Source organism: Phyllobates terribilis, unplaced genomic scaffold, assembly GCF_046119375.1.
Source record: "Phyllobates terribilis strain yellow unplaced genomic scaffold, ASM4611937v1 Scaffold_2__4_contigs__length_985480577, whole genome shotgun sequence".
Classification (NCBI taxonomy): Eukaryota; Metazoa; Chordata; class Amphibia; order Anura; family Dendrobatidae; genus Phyllobates; species Phyllobates terribilis.
In genome coordinates, this window is record NW_027362762.1 from 479,627,386 (window position 1) to 479,654,862 (window position 27,477).

The 27,477-nt window shown below is 41.2% G+C and overlaps 1 protein-coding gene across 2 annotated transcripts in view; it reads left to right on the forward strand.

Moving 5' to 3' along the window:
* RCAN3 (RCAN family member 3) overlaps positions 1 to 20,244 on the forward strand; it is a 32,397-nt gene extending 12,153 nt beyond the window's left edge. For both annotated transcript variants that reach the window (XM_073665815.1, XM_073665816.1), the window contains exons 2-5: positions 92 to 338; positions 3,727 to 3,900; positions 10,055 to 10,226; positions 16,043 to 20,244. In XM_073665815.1, the coding sequence (XP_073521916.1) occupies positions 138 to 338; positions 3,727 to 3,900; positions 10,055 to 10,226; positions 16,043 to 16,203 (708 nt within the window). In that variant the 5' untranslated portion in view covers positions 92 to 137 and the 3' untranslated portion in view covers positions 16,204 to 20,244. The remainder of the gene's footprint in view (positions 1 to 91; positions 339 to 3,726; positions 3,901 to 10,054; positions 10,227 to 16,042) is intronic.
* The last annotated feature ends 7,233 nt before the right edge of the window (positions 20,245 to 27,477 follow it).

Sequence of the window (27,477 nt, forward strand, 5' to 3'; positions counted from 1 at the left end):
GCATTATTTCTAAGAACGTGTTGGAACTATTATACACATATAGCGCCATGTTGGAGGCTTGCATTCTTTACTAACTGTAAGTTTTCTATAGGTTTTCTTGACAAGTATTTAAGCCCCCCGGAATACCAGATTTTACAATGCTGAGAGACACCATGAAGTCCTGGAATGAAAGCTCGGATATATATAGCAGTGACCAAGAGGAAGAAGAGGAAGAAGAAGAAATGATCTTTGGTGAAAATGATGATGACCTTGAAGAATTAATGGATTTTAGTGACCTTCCAACATCCCTGTTTGCGTGTAGTGTACATGACTCAGTCTTTGAGGTGGAGGATCAGAAGGTATGTATAGCTATGGAGTCATTCCTCTCTTAAAAGAAATTTAGGGGATGATTCCTATTTTTAGTACAAAACCGGTATCCACATTGTACCTCCAAGTAAGTAAACTAGTCCACTGTATCTGGCAATATACTGTTTGTTCGTAGACATCGGAAGAACGTCATATCTATATTACACATACATTTGTCAAATGTTATTTCAGTCATTAGATCTATATGGTAAGTACTGTTGTGCATCGACAGCAAGAACAATCATGTGCAATTGATGGAAGTTTGTATAGTTGTCTGGTCAAGGGAAAAGGGAACAAACACTTGCAGAATATTACCTGTTTCCGCAAGAAACACTATTTTACTGAACTTACTTCAAACAAGAAACTTAAATAGCATATCCTGGTTGTTTGTATAGTAAAACAACGCATATCTTTAACACCTTTCCAGTTTCAGGGGTCTTTTTGCAATTTTATATTCCCCCTTACCAACATATGACGTACAATTACGTCATATACCAGCTGTCTGAATTTGTTGCGGGCATCTTTGCCTGCAGATGACGGCTGTGATATTTAGACATCATCTGCCTCTAACAGCCACACATATATTTATACACTGCTCAAAAAAATAAAGGGAACACTCAAATAACAGATCCTAGATCTGAATGAATGAAATATTCTCATTGAATACTTTGTTCTGTACAAAGATGAATGTGCTGACAACAAAATCACACAAAAACCGTCAATGGGAATCAAATTTATTAACCAATGGAGGCCTGGATTTGGAGTCACCCCCAAAATTAAAGTGGAAAAACACACTACAGGCTGATCCAACTTTGATGTAATGTCCTTAAAACAAGTCAAAATGAGGCTCAGTATTGTGTGTGGCCTCCACGTGCCTGTATGACCTCCCTACAACGCCTGGGCATGCTCCTGATGAGGTTGCGGATGGTCTCCTGTGGGATCTCCTCCCAGACCTGGACTAAAGCATCCGCCAACTCCTGGACAGTCTGTGGTGCAACGTGACGTTGGTGGATGGAGCGAGACATGATGTCCCAGATGTGCTCAATCGGATTCAGGTCTGGGGAACAGGCGGGCCAGTCCATAGCTTCAATGCCTTCATCTTGCAGGAACTGCTGACACACTCCAGCCACATGAGGTCTGGCATTGTCCTGCATTAGGAGGAACCCAGGGCCAACCGCACCAGCATATGGTCTCACAAGGGGTCTGAGGATCTCATCTCAGTACCTAATGGCAGTCAGGTTACCTCTGGTGAGCACATGGAGGGCTGTGCGGCCCTCCAAAAAAATGCGACCCCACACCATTACTGATCCACTGCCAAACCGGTCATGCTGAAGGATGTTGCTGGCAGCAGATCGTGCTCCACGGTGTCTCCAGACTCTGTCACATGTGCTCAGTGTGAACCTGCTTTCATCTGTGAAGAGCACAGGGCGCCAGTGGCGACTTTGCCAATCCTGGTGTTCTGTGGCAAATGCCAAGCGTCCTGCACGGTGTTGGGCTGTGAGCACAACCCCAATCTGTGGACATCGGGCCCTCATACCACCCTCATGGAGTCGGTTTCTAACCCGTTTGTGCAGACACATGCACATTTGTGGCCTGCTGGAAGTCATTTTGCAGGGCTCTGGCAGTGCTCCTCCTGTTCCTCCTTGCACAAAGGCGGAGGTAGCAGTCCTGCTGCTAGGTTGTTGCCCTCCTATGGCCCCCTCCACATCTCCTGGTATCTGCTCCATGCTCTGGACACTGTGCTGACAGACACAGCTACCCTTCTTGCCACAGCTCGCACTGATGTGCCATCCTGGATGAACTGCACTACCTGAGCAACTTCTGTGGGTTGTACTGTAGACACCGCCTCATGCTAATGTACCTCTAGGGGTGAGAGCAATGGCAAAATGAAAAAGTGACCAAAACAACAACCGAAAAGGATGAGAACAGAGAAATGGTCTGTGGTCACCACCTGCGGAACCACTCCTTTATAGGGGGTATCTTGCTAATTGCCTATCATTTCTACCAGTTGTCTGTTCCATTTGCACAACAGCAGGAGAAATGGATTCACAATCAGTGTTGCTTCATAACTGGACAGGTAGATTTCACAGAAGTGTTATTGACTTGGAGTTACTGGCCTGTCTCCTGTACTGGCCTGTCTCCTGGTAGCACCTCCAGCCTCTGAACACTACGCTGACAGACACAGCAAACCTTCGTGCCACAGCTCGCATTGATGTGCAATCCTGGATGAGCTGCACTACCTGAGCAACTTCTGTGGGTTGTAGAGTCCGTCTCATGCTACCACGATTGTGAAAGCACAACCAACATTCAAAAGTGACCAACACATCAGCCAGAAAGCATTGGTACTGAGATGTGGTCTGTGGTCCCCACCTGCAGAACCACTCCTTTATTGAGGGTGTCTTGATAATTGCCAATAATTTCCATCTATTGTCTATTCCATTTGCACAACAGCATGTGAAATTGATTGTCAATCAGTGTTGCTTCCTAAGTGGACAGTTTGATTTCACAGAAGTTTTTTTTTACTTGGAGTTATATTCTGTTGTTTAAGTTTCCCTTTATTTTTTTTAGCAGTGTGTAAGGTCATGATTACTACTATGTGTGTTCCACAAGTATACTTAGGGTATGTAAAGTGCAGGTATACCTTAAACATGTTTATCTATCATGTAAGAGAATAATGAATCCTAATAAGTTTTATAGCTTCCTGATATGTATTGTGGTAACAAGTATTCATTGGACAATTGGTAACTGCTAGATCTGTTGAGGTCTGACCGCCAACCTCCACTGATCTAGGGGTTATTATTAGAATACCCCTTTAAGCTTCAAACCCAGGTGTTGAATTTTCATCCTCATAGCAACGTCGCTTATCAATGAGTTAGCCATTTTCATTATTATGACATTATCCATATCACCCAGAATAGTTGACAAATATGTTTTTGGGTATTTTTTATTGAAAATGGTAAGGGGGTTGTCCTCTACTCGGACAACCCCTTCTGAATCCCTATGATTCCTCCAGTAAAATAATAACACTTCTATTCCCCTCCAGTGCCAGCGCCGTTCCAGTAGTGTCAGCACTGACTCTCCTGGGGATCGCATGATATTATGTTATGCAATCCCTGTGACATCTCCCTTCTTCTGGATGTATTGATTTGTCTTGAAGGTGGGGAGAGTCAAGCCAGTGCTTATTGGCTTCAGGGATCGCGTGACATAACTATGTCACTTGATCCCTAGGAGAGCCATTGCCGATACTGCTGGAACAGCCCCTGTACCGGAGGAGTGTATAGATCTTATTATTTTACTGGGGGGAGGAAAACATAGGGATTCAGAAGGGGTTGCTAGACTAGTGGACAATCCCATTAATATATTTTTTATACTTTCTTGCAGGAAAGATTCAAGGCTCTCTTCACAATATACGATAACCAGGTTTCCTTCCAGTTGTTCAAAAGTTTCAGGCGGGTGAGAATTAATTTTAGTAACCCAGAAGCCGCAGCTAGAGCGAGAATTGAACTGCATGAGTCAGACTTTAATGGAAAGAAGTTGAAGTTGTATTTTGCACAGGTACAGTATAACCCATAAATGTGCTTCCATTATATTGAGGAATGTCTGGGTTCCAGTGCATATAGATTTGTCCTTTCTTATGTGATTTACACCCTGTCCAGAGTTTTTTAAATCAAATATTTTTTTATTGTTAAAACTTTTTTTGTAACACAACAGCGAAACAAATAAAACAACCCAACCAAAGAAGGGATCCAGTCCCTATTCTATCCCTCCCCCCACAACACATCGCCCTTTCAAACAAAGCATTTTGAGTTAAATGTTCCACAGTTCTGTCCACAGCAAATTAACAATCTTACATTATGAATAGTCACAATTGTATTAAGGGGTATCTAACTCTTGCTTTGGAGCAGTTGTATACGTGCCTAAAACAGCCCAATGTAGGATTTTGCACCTGTCAAGTAATCTATACACCAATCATAGCAGACCAAGTCGAAATCTATGCAGTTCTCTGGATGCTAGGCCTTAGCCGTCAATTATTGGCCATTGAAGCTGTGGCCATTTGTAACTCCTCTAATTGCAGGGGACTATTTAAGTATTTTTTATCTGTTCAGAGATAGCTGGAAGATCAATCCCCTCCAAATAAGTCAGGATTTGTTCTCTGCTAAACCGTGTTTTGGTTCTGTATAAGTCCTGATAAAATTCTCTCAAAGTATTTGATATTTGATCTGGCTGATTAACCATTGCACCTTCCTTATTTTTTAAAGCGTCTATAAAGGATGTCCCTAATTGAGCCCTTGCAATCATAGCCAGTAAATGCCCTGCCTTTTCCCCTTCTTCATAAAAATGTGTTTGGGAAAATAGTTACTTATTCTTGGCCTTCTCCCTAATGTGTGTGGAGTATGTCTCCTGCGCCTCTTTCCAGGTCATTAGGTCCTCCTCTGTACCTGATTGGACACATTTATTTTCCGTGAGTCTAACCCTGTCTTGCAAGAATTCCCCAAATTGGTTAGTTTTAGTCTTGGATCTATTTCTAGCTTGTATCAGGACTCCCCTCAGACAGGCCTTCATAGCGTCCCATAGTGAGTTCTGCATCACGGATCCATTATCTTCTATAAAATAGTTTTGAAGAGCTGATGTAATCAAATTTATGTCTATGATTTGCAACCAAAAGGGATTCACAGACCATCTAGTAAGGGTAGCTTCCAATCTAGGCAAAAGGCATAGGCTCATCATCAGGGGTGAGTGGTCCGACAGTACTCTAGGTAAATATTCCACCCTTTCCACTAAAGGGAGAATGTATTCTGTTCCCAGTACTAAATCTATGCGGGAGAGGGTGTTATGTGATTTAGAGTAGCAGGAGAATTGTTGTGTTTTGGGATATTTAAGACGCCATATATCAGTCAAGGATAACTCTGATAGGAGCTCACCAAACTTAGTTATGGGGGTAGCCTCTGTAGCTGTGTCTGATCTGAATCTATCCCAGTATGGGTGTACAATATTGTTAAAATCTCCCATGCATAGCACAGGGACCCCCGGTACTTTGTCTATGAGTAACACAATTTCCTTCATAATGATATTATTATAGGGAGGGAGAATGCAGACTGCCACTAGTAATAATTCTTTGATGAATATTCTACAATGAATCCCAATGAATCTGCCCTCCTCATCCACCTTAGCAGATATCAATTCAAAAGGGATAGATCTATGTACTAAAATACTGACACCCCTCGAGTAACTTGAAAAGGTAGAATGAAAACTATGGCTGATCCATGAACGCTTCATGGCCGCTATATTACTTTTTTCTAGATGCGTTTCCTGCAGACATACCACTGCTGGTGAATTTCCCTGTATATATTTAATGACAGCCGTCCTCTTTAAGGGGTCTCCCAACCCTCTCACGTTCCAAGAAAGGAATTTTTCTTGGTTAGCCATTAGGATATAACGCATAGGGGATGGACAGGATACGTATGACAAGCGTTAACATAACTCCGGTTCCCAAATACAAGGTTATGATAATGCCCCCTTTTCCATACAAGATCACTGTAATCCATACAGGTGGCAGAACTGCGCAGCACAATCTACAGTGCAGACCAAAAGTTTGGACACACCTTCTCATTTAAATTTTTTTCTGTATTTTCATGACTTTGAAAATTGTACATTCACACTGAAGGCATCAAAACTATGAATTAACACGTGGAATTATATACTTAACAAAAAAGTGTGAAGCAACTGAAAATATGTCTTATATTCTAGCTTCTTCAAAGTAGCCACCTTTTGCTTTGATGACGACTGCTTTGCACACTCTTGGCATTCTCTTGATGAGCTTCAAGAGGTAGTCACCGGAAATGGTTTTCCAACAATCTTGAAGTTGTTCCCAGAGATGCTTAGCACTTGTTGTCCCTTTTGCCTTCACTCTGCGGTCCAGCTCACCCCAAACCATCTCGATTGGGTTCAGGTCTGGTGACTGTGAAGGTCCGGTCATCTGGTCATTACTCTCCTTCTTGCTCAAATAGCCCTTACACAGCCTGGAGGTGTGTTTGGGGTCATTGTCCTGTTGAAAAATAAATGATGGTCCAACTAAACGCAAACCGGATGGAATAGCATGCCGCTGCAAGATGCTGTGGTAGCCATGCTGGTTCAGTATGCCTTCAATCTTGAATAAATCCCCAACAGTGTCACCAGCAAAGCACCCCCACACCATCACACCTCCTCCTCCATGCTTCACTGTGGGAACCAGGCATGTAGAGTATATCCGTTCACCTTTTCTGCGTCGCACAAAGACACGGTGGTTGGAACCAAAGATCTCAAATTTGGACTCATCAGACCAAAGCACAGATTTCCACTGGTCTAATGTCCATTCCTTGTGTTCTTTAGCCCAAACAAGTCTCTTCTGCTTGTTGCCTGTCCTTAGCAGTGGTTTCCTAGCAGCTATTTTACCATGAAGGCCTGCTGAACAAAGTCTCTTCTTAACAGTTGTTGAAGAGATGTGTCTGCTGCTAGAACTCTGTGTGGCATTGACCTGGTCTCTAATCTGAGCTGCTGTTAACCTGCGATTTCTGAGGCTGGTGACTTGGATAAACTTATCCTCAGAAGCAGAGGTGACTCTTGGTCTTCCTTTCCTGGGGCGGTCCTCATGTGAGCCAGTTTCTTTGTAGCGCTTGATGGTTTTTGCAACTGCACTTGGGGACACTTTCAAAGTTTGCCCAATTTTTCGGACTGACTGACCTTCATTTCTTAAAGTAATGATGGCCACTCGTTTTTCTTTACTTAGCTGCTTTTTTCTTGCCATAATACAAATTCTAACAGTATATTCAGTAGGACTATCAGCTGTGTATCCACCTTACTTCTGCACAACACAACTGATGGTCCCAACCCCATTTATAAGGCAAGAAATCCCATTTATTAAACCTGACAGGGCACACCTGTGAAGTGAAAACCATTTCCGTTGACAACCTCTTGAAGCTCATCAAGAGAATGCCAAGAGTGTGAAAAGCAGTCATCAAAGCAAAAGGTGGCTACTTTGAAGAACCTAGAATATAAGACATATTTTCAGTTGTTTCACACTTTTTTGTTAAGTATATAATTCCACATGTGTGCATAGTTTTGATGCCTTCAGTGTGAATGTACAATTTTCAAAGTCATGAAAATACAGAAAAATCTCTAAATGAGAAGGTGTGTCCAAACTTTTGGTCTGTACTGTATAAACATACAGCTTACAAAAACATACAAACAGAAAAATACCGATCCATCCAGAAAAACCAGATGGATGGGGATACCAGTCCAACTCGCATCCGCACATGAAGCAAGCGAGCAACCTACAAAAAGAGAAAAATAAACGTTTCTTGGGAGCCTGCCATTTTAGGATAATAGACAAAATATCCATTTTCCACTGGGCCGTGGGTTACTTGGTAAGAATTATGACTCCAACAGTCAATCAGATATCTTCTGATGGCACATGACTTAAGTTATACGTCTTCATTCAGCGTTGTGGGTTCTGGCGAAGTTGCTGTTCATTTAGATCAAGCCAGCGGAGTGCTTCCTTAGGATTTTCAAAAAAGGAGGTCGCTCCCAGGGTGGCCACTCTGAGTTTCGCTGGGTAAAGCATGGAATATGGTTTTTGTAGCTGGCGTAGCCGGCGTTTCACATCCACAAATTGTGCCCTGCGTTTTGACACTTCAATGCAGTAGTCAGGGAAAAAGGACACCTTTTGGCCGTTGACGGAGATGTCCCCTTTATCACGAGCTGCCTTAAGGATGTTGTCACAGTCCTTATAGTGGAGCAGCTTCATTAGGACTGGCCGCGGCGGGGCTCCGGGTAACAGCCGATTAGGAACTCTGTGTGCCCTTTCCACATCAAATAGAGGGGTCAGGTGTTCTGCCGCAAACAGGGAGAGCAGCCATTTCTCAAAATACTCAGTAGGGTTATTGCTCTCGGTTTTTTCAGGGATGCCAATTACCCTTATATTATTCCGCCTGAGTCTGTTCTCCAGATCATCAGTTTTAGCTAGCAATGCCAGGATCTGCTGGTCACGTCTGCGATAGTCACTGATAATTTGGGGCTGTTTATCCTCCAAATCACTAATTCTCCCTTCAGCTGCTGTGGTGCGATCTGTTACTTTCTGCAGCCCCTGTCTCATATAGGAAAGTTCTTCCTTAATCTCACCCAATTGATTACTAAGTGAGGACAGGACAGATCCATACTGTGTAACAACCATGAAAACATCCTTAATTGTATGGTCTTCTGTCTGCTGGGTTGAGAGAGTGCTGAAGGGGTTAACCTCTGGCCAAGCTGCAGGCTGTTATCTGAGGTGTCAGTATTATCTGTATTGTCACATTCTCCTGAAAGAGCAGAGAAGGATTAGCCATCTCCCTCTCTGTGTCTGCACTGTATTACTCAAGGGGGCTGCTCTGTTTGTCCTAGCATAACTAGCTAGTTTAACTGCAGCGTTCATGGAAGTAGACTTGCCTGGTGCATCTAGGGATGTGGAAAGCTTTGGCTTCTCTGCGCCATCTTGAGATTGTCTGTCTGCTCCTGCAATCACCTCACAGAGCCTTCTGCCTGCTTTCCCCGCCATAAAAAACTCCTTTGTTGTGCTCCGATGGTTACAGGAGCTCAGAGGGAGATGTTATCTTTGGTTTTATTACTATTTAGGGCCCAGTGGAGACTTTTACAGGCTATTGCTCCCGGAGCGCTCACATGTCCAGCCAAGCCATGCCCCCTGTCCAGAGTTTTTACTAGCATGTTGCAGTATTGCATTCAATGCAGTGTCGGACTGGGGTGCCAAGGGCCCAGCAGTAACCAACTCCAGGGCCCCACTTATCAACTACGGTACATGCAAATGTGACATTATCCTCAATCACAAATTTATATAACAATGAACTGGGTAGATTATTACATGAATAAGATGCTGCCTTTGTCTGTACATAGTGATTCAAGTGTATTGTGCCAAGTACCGCTCATATAAGAGGGTGGTGGCCCAGTCTTGCACAAGGGCCCACCGGAGGATTCTCCTGTTCTCCTGTGGGCCAGTCTGAGCCTTCAATGTATATTGCAAGAAATTTCTGAAAAGATAATGATGGATAAGACCGCATAGCAAAATATACATGGAAAAAATGAACTAATATGCATTGCAAGCTTGACCAGTATCGCTTCATCACACTTGGGCTGATATAGGGGAAGATTTAATACCTATCACTCAGAACCCACCTCTGGCATTGCTAGGGATAGGCATCCACACACCTTCTAGCTGTAGCTAGAGAGCACTCCCAAACTTATGGATGCCAACTCCTGAGCTAAGGCATACATTTGTATGCAGTGTGCACCTTGTAGTGGTGGCTGCGGACAGGACTCTTATCCTTCTAGTGGGGGATTTCAGTCTTATATGAATTGAGTAGAAATAATACTGCAAATGCCCCCTAACCCAGACAAAACACAGTGAGTATATTATCTATGCCATAGGCTTGTAAGCATTAGAAATGTTGTGTTCTCCTGCGATGATAAGTCAAATAATAGGGTTGATGTTGACACAAAGCAATTAGATAATTTGATTTAGTTTAAGAACTTTTTTGGTATCCATTCATAGCTTCACCCCCTCAATAGGGCTTTTATTCTATATGTAGATTTTTTATTGTTACTTTGTAATTGTCTTGAAATGCAATAGTGAATTCTTCCATGCCCTGTAATGCTAATAGTTTCCCCCCGGTTCTTTCCCTAGGCCCAAGTATCTAATGAAGAAGGGGAGAAATCCTTTCTCTTACCTCCTCAGCCAATGAAACAGTTTCTGATTTCACCACCAGCATCTCCACCTGTAGGGTGGAAGCAAAGTGATGACCCTACACCAGTGATCAACTATGATTTACTCTGTGCCGTTTCAAAGCTTGGCCCAGGTAAGTCATTCATCACAAGCAGAAATGGCCCAAAGGAATATATATTTGAGAGAATAAAATAGTACCTATAATAATAAAGTTAAAGGAATCCTGACATCTGATTCATGCTGCAAAAACCATGGGCAGCAGGAATGAGGGTCTCGCTGCGTTATTGCAGCTGTATATGTTTTACTCTGAAAAGCCGGCTGGGAATTATGTGTCTCAGCGGACTAGACCGAAGAAGATCTCCACTGGCTTCCCCCCACGCTGATCCCTTTAACTGACAGCTTTTTTCCCATGGACACACATACGAAGAGACCTGTCTGTGTAGGGGAGCTGGGCAGGAAGAAGTCCGCTGAGATCCACAGCCCCGGCCGACTTTTCAAAGTTCTTTTCTATGAAACGCAGCAGCCTTTCAGTGCAAAATATAGACTGCTACTCTAATGCCGCAAGACTTTGATTCCTGCTGCCTGAGGTTTGTGCAGCATAAATCAGATGACCGGATCCCTTTAAACGTAATTGTTTTTGCAATTTTATATTGGCTATATATGGAAAATGAAAATCTGGTAACTTTAGTTTTAAAATCTGATATTTATTGTATTTCATGCTGGTATCATGCGGCTAATCCTCTCGGATTGTTAAAGTGCCTAATGACATTAGATAATGGTCAGCCAAGCACTAATTCAGCCATCAACTGTCTTTCCCAACCAACATGCCCATATTTTCAGTGGGAACTGTTGAAGAAGCTGCCACTCGGCATGAGTGTCAAAAGATTTGGGCGTTTTACTTTAATATGCTTTCTCTCTCCGACATGATCTTACAACCTGATACCTACATACACAAATGCGTATTTTGATCACTTTGATACTTTTTATACGTATTGTCCTACTGCAAGCTGCATAGGCTTGAGAGCCAACTACCAATTAAGTAAATCTGGTGATGTGCATCTCTGTAATGAGGAGGGGTGTTGACTAATGACATCAGCACCCTATATAAGGTGTGCTTAATTATTAGGCAACTTCCTTTCCTTTGGCAAAATGGGTCAGAAGAGAGATTTGACGGGTTCTGAAAAGTCCAAAATTGTGAGAGGTCTTGCAGAGGGATGCAGCAGTCTTGAAATTTCCAAACTTTTGAAGCGTGATCACCGAACAATCAAGCGTTTCATGGCAAATAGACAACAAGGTCGCAAGAAGCGTGTTGGCCAAAAAAGGCGCAAAATAACTGCCCATGAATTGAGGAAAATCAAGCGTGAAGCTGCCAAGATGCCATTCGCCACCAGTTTTGCCATATTTCAGAGCTGCAACGTTACTGGAGTATCAAAAAGCACAAGGTGTGCGATTCTCAGGGACATGGCCAAGGTAAGGAAGGCTGAAAAACGACCACCTTTGAACAAGAAACATAAGATAAAACGTCAAGAATGGGCCAAGAAATATCTTAAGACTGATTTTTCAAAGGTTTTATGGACTGATGAAATGAGAGTGACTCTTGATGGGCCAGATGGATGGGCCAGAGGCTGGATCAGTAAAGGGAAGAGAGCTCTACTCCAACTCAGACGCCAGCAAGGTGGAGGTGGGGTACTGGTATGTGCTGGTATCATCAAAGATAAACTTGTGGGACCTTTTCGGGTTGAGGATGGAGTGAAGCTCAACTCCCAGACCTACTGCCAGTTTCTGGAAGACAACTTCTTCAAGCAGTGGTACAGTAAGAAGTCGGTATCGCTCAAGAAAAACATGAATTTCATGCAGGACAATGCTCCATCACATGCATCCAACTACTCCACAGCGTGGCTGGCCTGTAAAGGACTAAAAGAAGAAAAAATAATGACATGGCCCCCTTGTTCACCTGATCTGAACCCCATAGAAAACCTGTGGTCCATCATAAAATGTGAGATCTACAGGGAGGGAAAACAGTACACCTCTCGGAACAGTGTCTGGGAGGCTGTGGTGGCTGCTGCACGCAATGTTGATCGAAAACAGATCAAGCAACTGACAGAATCTATGGATGGAAGGCTGTTGAGTCTCATCATAAAGAAAGGTGGCTATATTCATCACTCATTTTTTGGTTTTTGTTTTTACATGTCAGAAATGTTTATTTCTAAATTTTGTGCACTGATATTGGTTTACCTGGTGAAAATAAACAAGTGAGATGGGATTATATTTGGTTTTTATTAAGTTGCCTAATAATTCTGCACAGTAATAGTTACCTGCAGAAACAGATATCCTCCTAAGATAGCCAAATAAAAAAAAACCCCACTCTAACTTCCAAAAATATTAAGCTTGGATATTTATGAGTCTTTTGGGTTGATTGAGAACATAGTTGTTGATCAATAATAAAACTAATCCTCTAAAATACAACTTGCATAATAATTCTGCACACAGTGTATTCTTGTATTGGATCTACTCATGGTATTATACAAATACAGTATGTGAGCCATAGGTTCAGCATTGCCTTGAAATAATCAGACCAAAATGTCTTGGTTATCATGGATATATTTGCATTGCGTCTTGCCCGGCCTGTAGTGTGTTTTGAGTGAACTAATGGTGTTATTTAAAGCGGATCTGTCACTAGATTTCACAATACAAACTTCATACAATAGATCTTAGATCTGATGAGTGATATCTCCTCGTGATATTAAGATGAGAATTTTATAAGTATAAATATTGAATGAAATCACTTGAGTCCAAGTGTATTTAGCCTCTTCCCACCCAGCCTGACTGACAGCGGCAGCTTGTTCTAAGCAGTGTCCTTGGACGCACATTCGATTGAAATGTATTACCGTGCAGAGGCCAACTCTCTGCCAAGCAATGCCAATGCCAGCCAATCAGAGTCCAGCAGCTGACATGGGCGTGCCGGCGCGGCGGCTTATGACGTCACTGCCACGCGTTAGAATGCAGATGTCAGCTGCTGGCCTCTGATTGGCTGGCGGCCGGTATTGGTATTACTGTGCAGAGAGCTTGTCTCTGCGCGGCAATCCATATCCAAGGACGCACATTCAACTGAAATAAAGAGCTAACGTCGGCGGATCTCTGGACCGGGCCCCGATCATCAAGGGGTCTACAGTGCCTGCGGGCCGCATGTGCAGAAAGGACGCTGTGGGAATGGGAGACATGCGTGAAGAATCTTTTTTTTTTCTTTTATGTGTGTGTGAAGAAAGGCTCAATAGGGAACATTACTATAAGAAGGGGACCAGGATGGGGCATTACTACAAGAAGGGGACCAGTATGGGACATTGTTACAAGAAGGGGACCAGGTTGGGGACATTACTACAATATGGGGACCAGAATGGAACATTACTGTAAGAAGGGGACCAGGATGGGGCATTACTATAAGAAGGGGAGCAGCATGGGAGATTACTGTAAGAAGGGGACCAGGATGGGATCATTACTATAAGAAGGGGACCAGGATGGGGCATTGCTATATGAAGGGGACCAGGATGGGCATTACTACAAGATGAGGACCAAGATGGGGCAGTACTACAAGATGAGGACCAGGATTGGGCATTACTACAAGAAGGGGGCAGGGATGGGGACATTACTACAAGATGAGGACCTTGATGGGGCATTACTACAAGAAGGGGACCAGGATGGGACATTATTACAAGAAGGGGATCAGGATGGGGACATTACTATATGAAGGAGACCAGAATGGGCATTACTATAGGATGGGGCATTACTACAAGATGAGGACCAGGATGGGGCATTACTACAAAAAGGGGGCCAGGATGGGGACATTACTACAAGATGAGGACCAGGATGGGGCATTACTACAAGAAGGGGACCAGGATGGGACATTATTACAAGAAGGGGATCAGGATGGGGACATTACTACAATATGGGGACCACAATGGGACATTGCTGTAAGAAGGGGATCAGGATGGGGCATTACTATAAGAAGGAGGGGACCAGGATAGGGTATTACTATAAGAAGGGGACCAGGATGGGGCATTACTATAAGAAGGGGACCAGGATGGGGCATTACTATAAGAAGGGGACCAGGATGGGGCATTACTATAAGAAGGGGACCAGGAAGGGACATTACTATAAGAAGGGGACCAGGATGGATCATTACTATAAGAAGGGGACCAGGATGGGGCATTACTACAAGAAGGGGACCAGGATGGGACATTATTACAAGAAGGGGATCAGGATGGGGACATTACTTCAATATGGGGACCACAATGGGACATTGCTGTAAGAAGGGGATCAGGATGGGGCATTACTATAAGAAGGGGAGCAGGATGCGGCATTACTATAAGAATGGGACCAGGATGGGGCTTTACTATAAGAAGGGGACCAGGATGGGGCAATGCTATAAGAAGGGGACCAGGGTGGGATCATTACTATAAGAAGGGGACCAGAATGGGATCATTACTATAAGAATGGGACCCGGATGGGGCATTACTATAAGAAGGAGGGGACCAGGATAGGGTATTACTATAAGAAGGGGACCAGGATGGGGCATTACTATAAGAAGGGGACCAGGAAGGGACATTACTATAAGAAGGGGACCAGGATGGATCATTACTATAAGAAGGGGACCAGGATGGGGCATTACTATAAGAAGGGAACCAGGATGGGACATTACTATAAGAAGGGGACCAGGATGGAGCATTACTATAAGAAGGGGACCAGGATGGGGCATTACTATAAGAAGGGGACCAGGATGGGGCATTGCTATAAGAAGGGGACCAGGATGGGACATTATTATAAGAAGGGGACCAGGATAGGGCATTACTATAAGAAGGGGACCAGGATGGGGCATTACTATATGAAGGGGACCAGGATGGGGCATTACTATAAGAAGGGGACCAGGATGAGGCATTACTACAAGATGAGGACCAGGATGGGGCATTACTACAAGATGAGGACCAGGTTGGGGACATTAATACAAGAAGGGGACCAGGATGGGGCATTACTATAAAAAGAGGACCTGGATGGGGCGCTACTACAATATGGGGATAAGGATGGGCGACATTAATACACGATGGGAACCAGGATGGGGCACATTACTACAAGATGTTTGTCAGAATTACTATATGGTGCTAATTGCAAGACAATATTACTGTATGTAGCCAATTAAGAGAAGCAAAATTGTAAAAATATAAAAAAAATTCAAAATAAAGCATGAAAAAATATTTTGCCACTAAAAATGCTGTTTTTTACAGTATATAAACTAAAGTAAACAAAAAAGTGCACGTTTGTTATCGCCAAATCCCTAACGACCAAAGCTATAAAACTGTACCATAACCCATATGATGAATGCCATTTAAAAAATAAAAAAAACATGAAAAAAATGTTCAAAAAAATGATCAAAAGGTGTAGAGTACAGAAAAAAAAATGGTATCACTAAAAATGTCACTATGTCCTGCAAAGAATGCGGCCCCCCAAATTCAAATTTTTTCTATGTGCGGCCCATATACCCAGCCGAGTTTGAGACCCCTGGCCTAGATGGTCGGAGAGTAGCTATGTAATCCTTTATGAAAGTTTTACTCATACGGACATAGTTTTACAGTAACTATACCAGCCTCATCGGGCGAGCTCAGTGATTGTTGTTCGACGTGTCATCAGCACTGCAGCCAATGCTCGACACTGAGACCACTGGTGAAGACTCAGCGGTGGACCCAGGGACAGCGAGTAAACCACAGTTTGTACTTTTATAACAAAATATGTCAGTATTGGGATTTTCTGAAAGGGGACAACTCCTTTAACTCATAATTTACTTTGTGTTTCTTTGACCTTATTCCTCACTATCTTTTTCAAATTTTAGTGATACATTTTGTGAATCATTCCCTATTACTGTTTTAAATTCTCTTGTGCTTTTTTTTTTGTCATTTTCAGGAGAGAAGTATGAGCTACATGCCGGAACAGAATCGACTCCTAGCGTGGTGGTTCACGTGTGTGAGAGTGAAAACGAGGAAGAGGAAGATGAAATGAGGGGACCAAAACAGAAAATAGTTCAGACTAAGCGTCCTGCACATCCACCTGCTCCTTTAAACTAGATTTGACGCCTTTTATCTGTTTAAAAAAAAAAAAAACTAAAGCAAAAGAAAAACATAGGATTGAAAAACATATCTTTCAAAGGGAAATGTAGATCTTATTATTCACTTTATGTATATAGCTAAAGACAATCTAGATCACGTTATCTGAAGTGGTATAAATGCCGTATTTATTTCATGTACTTTTATTTACTATTATGTATGTGTTACATTTTATCAGTGTTTTAGCCATTATACTGCAACTAAACAGGTTGAATGCAGTAAAATGTATTTCTGTGTCCCATACCGCTATTTTAAAGGATCAGCTCCTCTTGGCAAGAAAGTGAACCACTTAAATAAGCATTGTACCCAAATATTTGGGTAATATAGAAAGTTTGCCTAAACTACAGGGTATTATCTACTTAGTATGAGATATTGTCCTTACATGATCTGATGGTCCCGTCTGTGTTTCCAGGAGTGCAACTGGGCAGGAACATTGTAGGTACCGGGGAATGCCCGGATGGGTGCCACCCTCCATATAGATTATATTTTGGGTGTACTTGTTGTGTTACATTATATCAATGCATTAGTGCAAATGGGTTTTAAATGATTGTCTGCTTTCATTTGTGCTGTTTATTAAACTCTTCTGCACCAAGGATTTATTGCAAATCTTCGGTTGGAAAAGAAGTTGCATAGAAATGGTTAGGAAGGCTAAACAGCTGCATTGCTAGTAGCTATCTATTTTCCAAGAGAATTGCTTCTTAATAAAATATGGTGATTCTTGTAAAAGCTAATAGGGAAATCAGATCGGAGGACTTTTGCTATGAAGGTGAATGTATTTTTTAACCTGCTATGTGGGATGCTACCTTTAAAAGGCACTTTAAATGTCATGTTCTAACATTATTATAACCTTATGCCGATCGTGTACTGTCTGGTGTGTTGATATAAGCCATATATGGTGAATGTTACACTGTGTCTTGTACTACGTGGACTGTAAGTACACTTGTGCACTTACTGTAGTAAAATGATCGTCACTCTTCGCTATATATTAGCTGCTAGTCATCTGGAGATATACGGCTGATCTACAGGTAAATGGCATTTAAATCTTGTGGAGTCGGCTTACTTGTGCAGTGGCTACATGGAGAAAAGAAAACTTTGTTCTCCCTGCAGCTGCTCACTTCCAGTCATTGGGGCGGTGCGCAGAGATCAGTCACCGCTCAGTGAGCTGTAATCTCTCCCCTGCACATTGATAGAAAGTCTGCTCTGTACATAAGCTGTGGGAAAGGCTATCCATCAATGGGCAGGGGGATTACAACGTGCTCACTATATAGTGAGTGGTACCTGATCACTGCCCCAAAGACTGGAAGCAAGCGGCTACAGTGAGAATAAAACTTCATACTCTCCCTGTAGCCCCTGCTCTAATAAATCGTCTATACAGGATTTAAATGCTATTTACCTGCTAATTACCACTATATTTTCAGATATATAGTGTTTCTGGACATGACAGCTCCTCTTTAAGAAAGGAGTGGGGGGAACAGAGAGAGAAATTAAATGAATAACCCAAATTATCATTATTTTTGCCATTGGAATTATTTTTTCATTCTAATATAATAACTAAACCCAACTGCTGAAATGTAACTTTTGGGGTAAGATTTCCACATTACTAAGGCCCCAAGTCACCTTAGGACAAAGTTCCAAAATTTGTACCTTGGAAGTGACATGTGGCTCTCAGGCCCCCTACATGTGGCTCCTCGGCTGTTGGTAGCTGTTGTACAATACTGGCTCCAGAGAGGACAAAATATTACTAGAATTTAGCAAAGTCTGAACTATGTCACTGGCGGATAACTCTAGTTTAAAAGTTGTCACCTCCAAAAGGCTGGGACTTGTGCCTTAGGCCTTGAGTTGTGCCCTGGTGGGTATCTTGTCTTACCCGGTTTATTATGTGAACTAGTCTACATGGTACATTTTTGGTTATATTTGGTTATATAGTTATGGACAATTTTGTAATCAGCCATCCTCTAGTTCTGGCAACTTGGAGCTCACACTTACACACAAGCAGATAGAGAATGATAGGATTAAACCCCTTTTGGCAGAAGAAGACAGTATTCCAGTGTATTTTGGGGTGTTCTGACTTGCCACTAGACGGTAAATGTTTTGGGCTATTGGTTTTCTTGTCCTTTTGTTCTCATGTGCGATTAGCCGCTGCTAAGGGGACAGGCAGCAGCTTACTCCCCTTTACTTATTAAGAAAGCCAAGCTTTCATGCATTTGGGGGAAAGGTGTCAAGGTGAATGGCTGACAGCTATCTAAAGTTTATAAGAAGGGGTTGTCCTACAAATAACATATACCATCACTTATCCTCAGGACAGGTGTTTAATGTATGACTGCATATACCCCCACTGATCAGGAAAATAGGGGTCCAAATGTCCCCTGTGTAAATGAAGTGTTATGGAGCATGTGCAACTACAGTTCCATTAACTGTCTATAGGAGTTATAGATTGTTACTGAGCATGTGCGGCCACTGCTCCATTAACACATCATTCACACAGAGGAGACTTTGGGCTACCATTATTTTTTTATCATCTATTCCTTGTATAGGTGATAAATATTGTTTATGGGTCAACCCCTTTAGGTGTCAGTAGACCTCTTTCCTCTATGAGCTCCTTTATTCCTATTCTGTTTTCCAACCTGAAGGTTTTTTACATTGATACGAAGCAGCATTAGTGTGATATCGTTTCATTCTTTTTAGTGAAGTTTTACAGAAGAGGAATCTCCATAACTTGTACTGCCCTGTTCTGTTGGTCTCTAGGATATGTCAGTGTGTATCGAAGAACATTGCAAAAACTCTAGTATTGGGTGCTATACAATCTTTTTCTGGTGTTAGATCTTGCTGTTTTTACTAAACTGTTTTAAATAGAATTTTCTGTAATGTTTCTTTTTTTATCCCATTTATTTGGACTAGTGTATATAGCAGCACTGTATTTTATAGTAGTTTCTATAGAAATGTTAATAGGCACGTGACTTTTTTGCTTTTTATTTGGGTTTCGGATTACTCTCCAAAACAAACATCCATTATGAACCTAGGTCCCCTGTGGGTATATTTTAAAATAACAGTTCGATATGAAGGGGAACCCTTGCTGTAATGTCTGTATACTCTTTTTCTCCCCCCCTACCTGCCCAGGAGCTGCAGTATGATCAGACCATGTACCTGCACGATCAGACCATGTACCTGCACGGTCAGACACAGCCATTACACAGTACACAGCAGGGGCACATTATAAGATTATCTCACCAAGATCTATTAATTAAAATGTACTTTGCTCTTTATACAACCCCTTTAAATGTATTTTTTTAATTTTTGATATTGTTTCTTTTTTCCTCATATCACAATCTGTATTAGAAAATAGAAATCTTGCACTTCTCACACTGGTCACCTTTTTGGACTCTAACTTCTTGTTTCAGGAAATCTACATGTACATAGTCACAATGAGCAGACTCAGACACTATATTTTATGTTGAAGTGTCTAGTGAGCATGTGCAAAGGTCAGCTGGTACATCACCCATAGTGACTGGTGAATCCTGTGTTATCAGCTGCATGTAGGGGTGTTACTAGTTATTGTCATCCTACCTCTGATGATATGGAGTGTTCTTGAAAATTCTTCCTGAAACGACAGGAAGTATAAGTCTAAAAAAATCTCCAGCGGCTAGTATGAAAACCGCAAGATTAGATTACTAATTTTGTATTATAAAAGTTATCTAAAAGATATTTAAGATATCGTGATATGGAGAAAAAAAAATTGCCAAAAGTTTTTTAAAATCACAAAAACTTGACTTAAACAATAGGTAATTTCCTGATGATGGCTTCTCTTTAAAGCCATTAGTGAATTGTACTATCCGTTATGCAATTCTAGTGCAGTCTCACACTAGCCCCGGAAACATTAATAAGATAGTGAGCTGTACTGGCCCATACTGTTATTTTATGCAAATGATAGGCAACAACATAATCCAGCAAAAACAAATAGATCATTCCACGTCTTAGGCCAAATGCTCTTTTGTAACCATAGGATTACCATACTATTGGTAGTCATATTTTTACGCTAACATATTCAATAATAGTCCACATGAAGGAACGTATCACCTATATTTTTATTAATATTAGCAAATCATACAGAGACATATTCATTTCATTTTTTAATTTTATTTTATTTTATATTTTCTAGTATTTTTTGTATTCTGTTTTCTGTAGAAGGCTTTGGGGACAGCCAACTTACTTCAACTGCTACCAGTTCAGAAACTTGTGTTACCGCAGTCTACGGTAGTATGTTGTGGACATGCTCTATGACATGTGCAGAGGTCATAGTGCAGGGGGGAAGGAGGTGAGCAGTAATCATCACCTACTGCGAATGGAGTAAACTAAGCTATCAGCCTTCATCTATATAATACAAGTGTAAACCTTGATGCTAATCCTCGTCGATGATGATAATGAAATGGCAAGTGATCTCAACAGAATAGGAACTGGCTACCTATTGTAAGGCTCAATGGACAACGTGAAAATTTCTATGTGAGTGTAGATATACAGTACAGACCAAAAGTTTGGACACACCTTCTCATTTAAATTTTTTTCTGTATTTTCATGACTATGAAAATTGTACATTCACACTGAAGGCATCAAAACTATGAATTAACACATGTGGAATTATATACTTAACAAAAAAGTGTGAAACAACTGAAAATATGTCTTATATTCTAGGTTCTTCAAAGTAGCCACCTTTTGCTTTGATGACTGCTTTGCACACTCTTGGCATTCTCTTGATGAGCTTCAAGAGGTAGTCACCGGAAATGGTCTTCCAACAATCTTGAAGGAGTTCCCAGAGATGCTTAGCACTTGTTGGCCCTTTTGCCTTCACTTTGCGGTCCAGCTCACCCCAAACCATCTCGATTGGGTTCAGGTCTGTTGACTGTGGAGGCCAGGTCATCTGGCGTAGCACCCCATCACTCTCCTTCTTGGTCAAATAGCCCTTACACAGCCTGGACGTGTGTTTGGGGTCATTGTCCTGTTGAAAAATAAATGATGGTCCAACTAAACGTAAACCGGATGGAATAGCATGCCGCTGCAAGATGCTATGGTAGCCATGCTGGTTCAGTATGCCTTCAATTTTGAATAAATCCCCAACAGTGTCACCAGCAAAGCACCCCCACACCATCACACCTCCTCCTCCCTGCTTCACGGTGGGAACCAGGCATGTACAGTCCATCCGTTCACCTTTTCTGCGTCGCACAAAGACACGGTGGTTGGAACCAAAGATCTCAAATTTGCACCCATCAGACCAAAGCACAGATTTTCACTGGTCTAATGTCCATTCCTTGTGTTCTTTACCCCAAACAAGTCTCTTCTGCTTGTTGCCTGTCCTTAGCAGTGATTTCCTAGCAGCTATTTCACCATGAAGGCCTGCTGCACAAAGTCTCCTTTTAACAGTTGTTGTAGAGATGTGTCTGCTGCTAGAACTCTGTGTGGCAGTGACCTGGTCTCTAATCTGAGCTGCTGTTAACCTGCGATTTCTGAGGCTGGTGACTCGGATAAACTTATCCTCAGAAGCAGAGGTGACTCTTGGTCTTTCTTTCCTGGGGCGGTCCTCATGTGAGCCAGTTTCTTTTGTAGCGCTTGATGGTTTTTGCAACTGCACTTGGGGACACTGTCAAAGTTTTCCCAATTTTTCGCACTGACTGACCTTCATTTCTTAAAGTAATGATGGCCACTCGTTTTTCTTTACTTAGTTGCTTTTTTTTTGCCATAATACAAATTCTAACAGTCTATTCAGTAGGACTATCAGCTGTGTATCCACCAGACTTCTGCACAACACAACTGATGGTCCCAACCCCATTTATAAGGCAAGAAATCCCAATTATTAAACCTGACTGTGAAGTGAAAACCATTTCCGGTGACTACCTCTTGAAGCTCATCAAGAGAATGCCAAGAGTGTGCAAAGCAGTCATCAAAGCAAAAGGTGGCTACTTTGAAGAACCTAGAATATAAGACATATTTTCAGTTGTTTCACACTTTTTTGTTAAGTATATAATTCCACATGTGTCAATTAATAGTTTTGATGCCTTCAGTGTGAATGTACAATTTTCATAGTCATGAAAATACAGAAAAATCTTTAAATGAGAAGGTGTGTCCAAACTTTTGGTCTGTACTGTATAAAAAATTTTTATTTTCAATACATTAATCTAAGAACTTATTTCAAACAGTAGGTCAGTAATGACAATACATTTCCTTTATACTGGTCCTACGTGGCAAAATCTTTTCACAGAATGAAATGATTATTTTATTTGTCCATATACTATTGATCATGTCTCTATTACATTGACCATACTAATCAATAATTACCTTCCTGTTCTTTCATTATAATTGCTGGGCAAGATGGTTGGTTGTCAGTCTGATATTAGAACAGTTGGCCAATATTAGCTTCAGTAACATTAAACAATAATCTAGAATGGTGGGTATTTTATGTGATAATAGGCCAGGCATTGGCTTTATCATTGTCTAGTATGAGAAAACAGAGTAAGATGTGAAAAGGCAAGCAAGTTTCAAGAAAAGTGGAAAGAAAACATAAATTGTTATCTGTAGTTATTATGTATGTATTTCCAAACTTCGAAGAGGGTTAAGACGGAGATAATGAGGAAGAAAAACAATGTTATGGAGAAATGTATGTAAGTAAAGCCTGAAAGACTGATCGAAAGTAGAAATTCGCAAAAGGGGTAATATATTAGTAATCAGAAATTAGTAATCGGTAATAATTAGTAATCAGTAGTATTCAGTAATCAGAAATTTTACCAACAAAGTTTGAGTATATAAAATGTTTATTTTCTATTCTAGTTTCAGATCAGGTCAAGTCCTGTCTCCAACATGGGGACCAAAACTAAAACCACTTTAGAGTTCTTTGATGCTGTCAAGTTGGGTCATCAATCCCGCGGTACTGCCAAAATTTATGCTTTCTTATTAAATTTGTCTGAAATTCTCCATACAGAGAATTTTACATTTTTAAGTCAATCATGGCAGTCATTAGCTTCTTAGATACTGGTAAAATTATCACTATGATGTTGACAAAATTTACTGATGGTTGTGAACTTGAGAAAATGATTTAGAGGTGACAACCAATATGGCTGCATTGTAAAAATGCCTGCCATAATAAACATTAATTACCAAATTTAGCAACCTGCTAATTTACATGTATCCGGCCATATGTAGTTTTAGGGGGGAAAACCTCTTTTTAGATATCTTTGAGCGCTCTGTTACCCTTAGGCAGCAGAATGTAGCAAAAATAGTTTTTGAAAATTGTCCAAAAAAATAAATAAAATAAAAGACACTCTTATTTTTGTACTTGTTGCATATCAGTATATTATCTTCTGTTTATAGCTTTCATATTCATATGATTTGTTATAGATTTTGTTGTAGGCACCATAACTGAAGCGATGGTACCAGATCTATTCCCCAAAGGGCACCCAAGGTATGCATTTTAACAATTCAGTTTAGGGGTTACCTTTTGGTGTCCGTCCTTTGGGCAAGTATACAGCTCTATTTCCCCTGTCAATTCTAGAGTTATTTATGATAGACGCTATAAACTGGGGCCTCCAACATATACGTGATTGGTACCAGATGTATATTCTTTATTATTATGTCTACAGAATATGTAAGCTAGCTAGCTATTTTTACTGCATTATAACACAAAGGCTTTGGTTAGCTGAGCTTCCAATATCGTTTCCTTCTAGTACCTGAAATTTTATTTTCTGGAATACATAATTACTCATATTTTTATATGGCATGGCCATTTAGTGGTGTCATGCATAACCTAACAGTTCACATTTTAGTGAATATCTAATGTGTGACTAGGCTGGAACCCAGGGATGTCATTGGTTCATTGTAGAATGAAAAATTGCAGATTAGTTGATATATTTTGGAATGACATAAGAAATGTTAGGTATGACAAATGGCACCATAAATTATTGGCACTGTAGCGAATTATTATTATTTAACGGCCTTTGGCTCGGTCTCGAGCCATGGCGATTTGATGGATGAACTCTTTGTAGGAAATAAATCCATACAATTGAATGTTGCCCTTTGCTATTGTTCCCAATGTGTGTCATTGTTTTTGTGTTTCTTTTGTGCTTTTCCTAGGGACATTAGATTGTAAGCTCTTATGTGGCAGGGACTCATGTAACTAAAGTCTATGTCCAGCTTCAAAGAATGTGTTAGCACTATACAAATAAAACGATGATGGCTGAAATTACCAGAAGTCAATCAAATGTCTCAAGACTAGAAAATATTTGGATTGTTTTTGTTTTTCAGTAGGTTTACTTTTTACTTTTCAAAATTATATTATTGTTACACAGTGGATATAAAAAGTTTACACACCACTGTTAAAATGGTAGGTTATTATTATTTATTATTATTATTTATTATTATAGCGCCATTTATTCCATGGCACTTTACATGTGAAAAAGGGGGTATACATAGCAAAAACAATTGCAATAATCTTGAACAAAACATGACGGCGACTGGTACAGGAGGAGCGAGGACCCTGCCGGTGAGGGCTCACAGTCTACAAGGGATGGGTGAGGATACAGTAGGTGAGGGTAGAGCTGGTCATAGAGCGGTATGGTGGAGCGATGGTTACTGCAGAATGTAGGCTTGTCAGAAGAGGTGGGTCTTCAGGTTCCTTTTGAAGGTTTCCACGGTCGGCGAGAGTCTGATGTGTTGGGGTAGAGAGTTCCAGAGTAGGGGGGATGCACGGGAGAAATCTTGTATGCGATTGTGGGAGGAGGAGATAAGTGGGGAGTAGAGAAGGAGATCTTGTGAGGATCGGAGGTTGCATGCAGGTATGTACCGGGAGACTAGGTTGCCGATGTATGGAGGAGACAGGTTGTGAATCGCTTTGTATGCCATGGTTAGGGTTTTGAACTAGAGTCTCTGAGCAATGGGGAGCCAGTGAAGAGATTGACAGAGAGGAGAGGTTGGGGAATAGCGGGGGGACAGGTGGATTAGTCGGGCAGCAGAGTTTAATATAAATTGGAGGGGTGCGAGAGTGTTGGAAGGGAGGCCACAGAGCAAGAGGTTGCAGTAGTCAAGGCGGGAGATGATGAGGGCGTGCACTAGTGTTTTTGCAGATTCGTCGTTGAGGAGTGTGTGGATCCGGGAGATATTTTTAAGTTGGAGTCGGCAGAAAGTGTTCCATGGTACATCTAGTGCCTCAGAAAATTATTTGTACCCTTCTCATGACTGATAACTTTTAACCCTCCGTCACATACAATATCGGTTCTAACGAGTTCACATACAATGTGACTGTCAGGCGCAGGCTAGAAAAATACCTATAATATCTAATGTTTGCAATTTCAGTGCTCTAAAAGTGATCAGTGACCTTCATAGGGATGTAATAAAAGAGACTACACATAATCAGGTGCAAAAAAAAAAAAAACATTTACTTAACATAAAACTAATAACTCTGAAATACAAACATTTCAAAACTCCCGCCAAATAGTCCCCAGTTCGACTCTGTCAAAAAACTCTACAAAGAAAATTTATGGAAACAAACTTAATTTTAAGGTACCTTAAGTACTATTAAACACATATTCAATCAGAATTAGATCCTGAAGTTTCCCCAGAAAAATTACACTTGCAGAGCAAAGAGCAAGAAGTACACATCATTTTTGCATGTGTCAGGCAGATTGCATTATGACATTTGTGACATTCATAATTAGAAAGCCTTCTGATTCCGCTTTCCGTGGTGCAGGTGGTGCATCTCCTTCTTTTGGGAGGTGGTGCAGCTGGTGAATTTTCACTATCATCTTCTGGGCGGAATCTTTTGAGCTGAACTTGAAGGCGAGAGGGGATACTGATTGTTTTCATACTTCTCCTGCGTAGCTCTCCAAGCACTAGTTCATGGGCCAATTTTTTTAGATAGAATCGTCTATGGAGTGGTTCAAGCTTGTTTTCAAGGTAAATGACTTGTGAATTTATACCACCCAAATTCAACATAGCAAAAAATATGACCATTGGCCAGCGTTTGGTGTTTCTGCTGACGTTGAAAGTTGAGCACATCTGATCAGCTGTATCAACACCCCCTTTGGTTGCATTATAAAATGTAATTATTTCCGTTTTTTTTGTGCCTCAGTCCCAGGATTGATGGCATCGTCATCATGAAGTGTTGATAGAAGAAGTACAATTTTTTTTGCTTGTGGTACATAGGAAACCAAAACCTTTCCATTATGGAATGCAAACATACTGCTGTACTGTTGTCTCCCTTTCACACTTACAAACTTTGTAGGCAATTCTTTTTTATTTTTTCTTACAGTTCCGACATATGAAAGCTTCTGCATTTTCAGATAATCAATCAGATCACAATTTGAAAACCAATTGTCAGCTGTTATATTGCGACCCGATCCAAATAAGGGCTCAGCCAGTCTTTTTACAACATCACTGGGTTTGTTGCTGACACAGTAAGGACCTTCTGGTTGTTTTCCTGCATAAACTTCCAGGTTGTAAGTGTAGGTCTTACTGGCATCAACAAGGGCATACATTTTTATTCCATATTTGTTAGGCTTTGATGGAATATATTGACGAAAGGCACATTTACCACGAAAACCAGGGAGCATTTCGTCAATAGTGAGATTCTCCCCAGGGCAATAGCTTTTTTTACAGTTTTTTGGAATATATCACGAATTGGAGCAAGTCGGTCATGTGTTTTACGTTCGGTTCGGGTAGTTCTGTCGTCAAACCGAAGGCAATGAATTAGAAGCTTAAATCTGTTTATGGACATAACAAGGCCACATTTTTCAACTTCATCCCCATCTTTACTCCAAAGTTCCTCCAAACTTTGTCTATTTGCCCTATAAGCTCCTGCAAGGTATAATAATCCAAAAAAAGCACGCAGTTCTATTTCATCTGTGGCCTTGATGGTTCTGTTGCTGATGAACTTGTGCTTTATAATGTCTATATATTGGTTGGTATATGTGACAATAGAGTCCAGAATGTCATCTGTGAATAAACTATTCCAGCATTCAACTGCAGTTTTTGCATTACTTGCAGTTCCTATAACTGCAGGAAGGTGAGTAATAATGTTTTGAGGTTCCCTACGTTTTTTTCTGGAGTGGCTTCTTGTTCCATTGTTTTTTTTTTTTATCTTTTCCCATATAATAAGATTCTACATCTTCATCCTCATCACTGTCACCATCTTGCTCTGTTTCAGAATCCACTTCACATACTTCCACCTCATCATGAGAATCAATCTCACTTTCCTCTCCT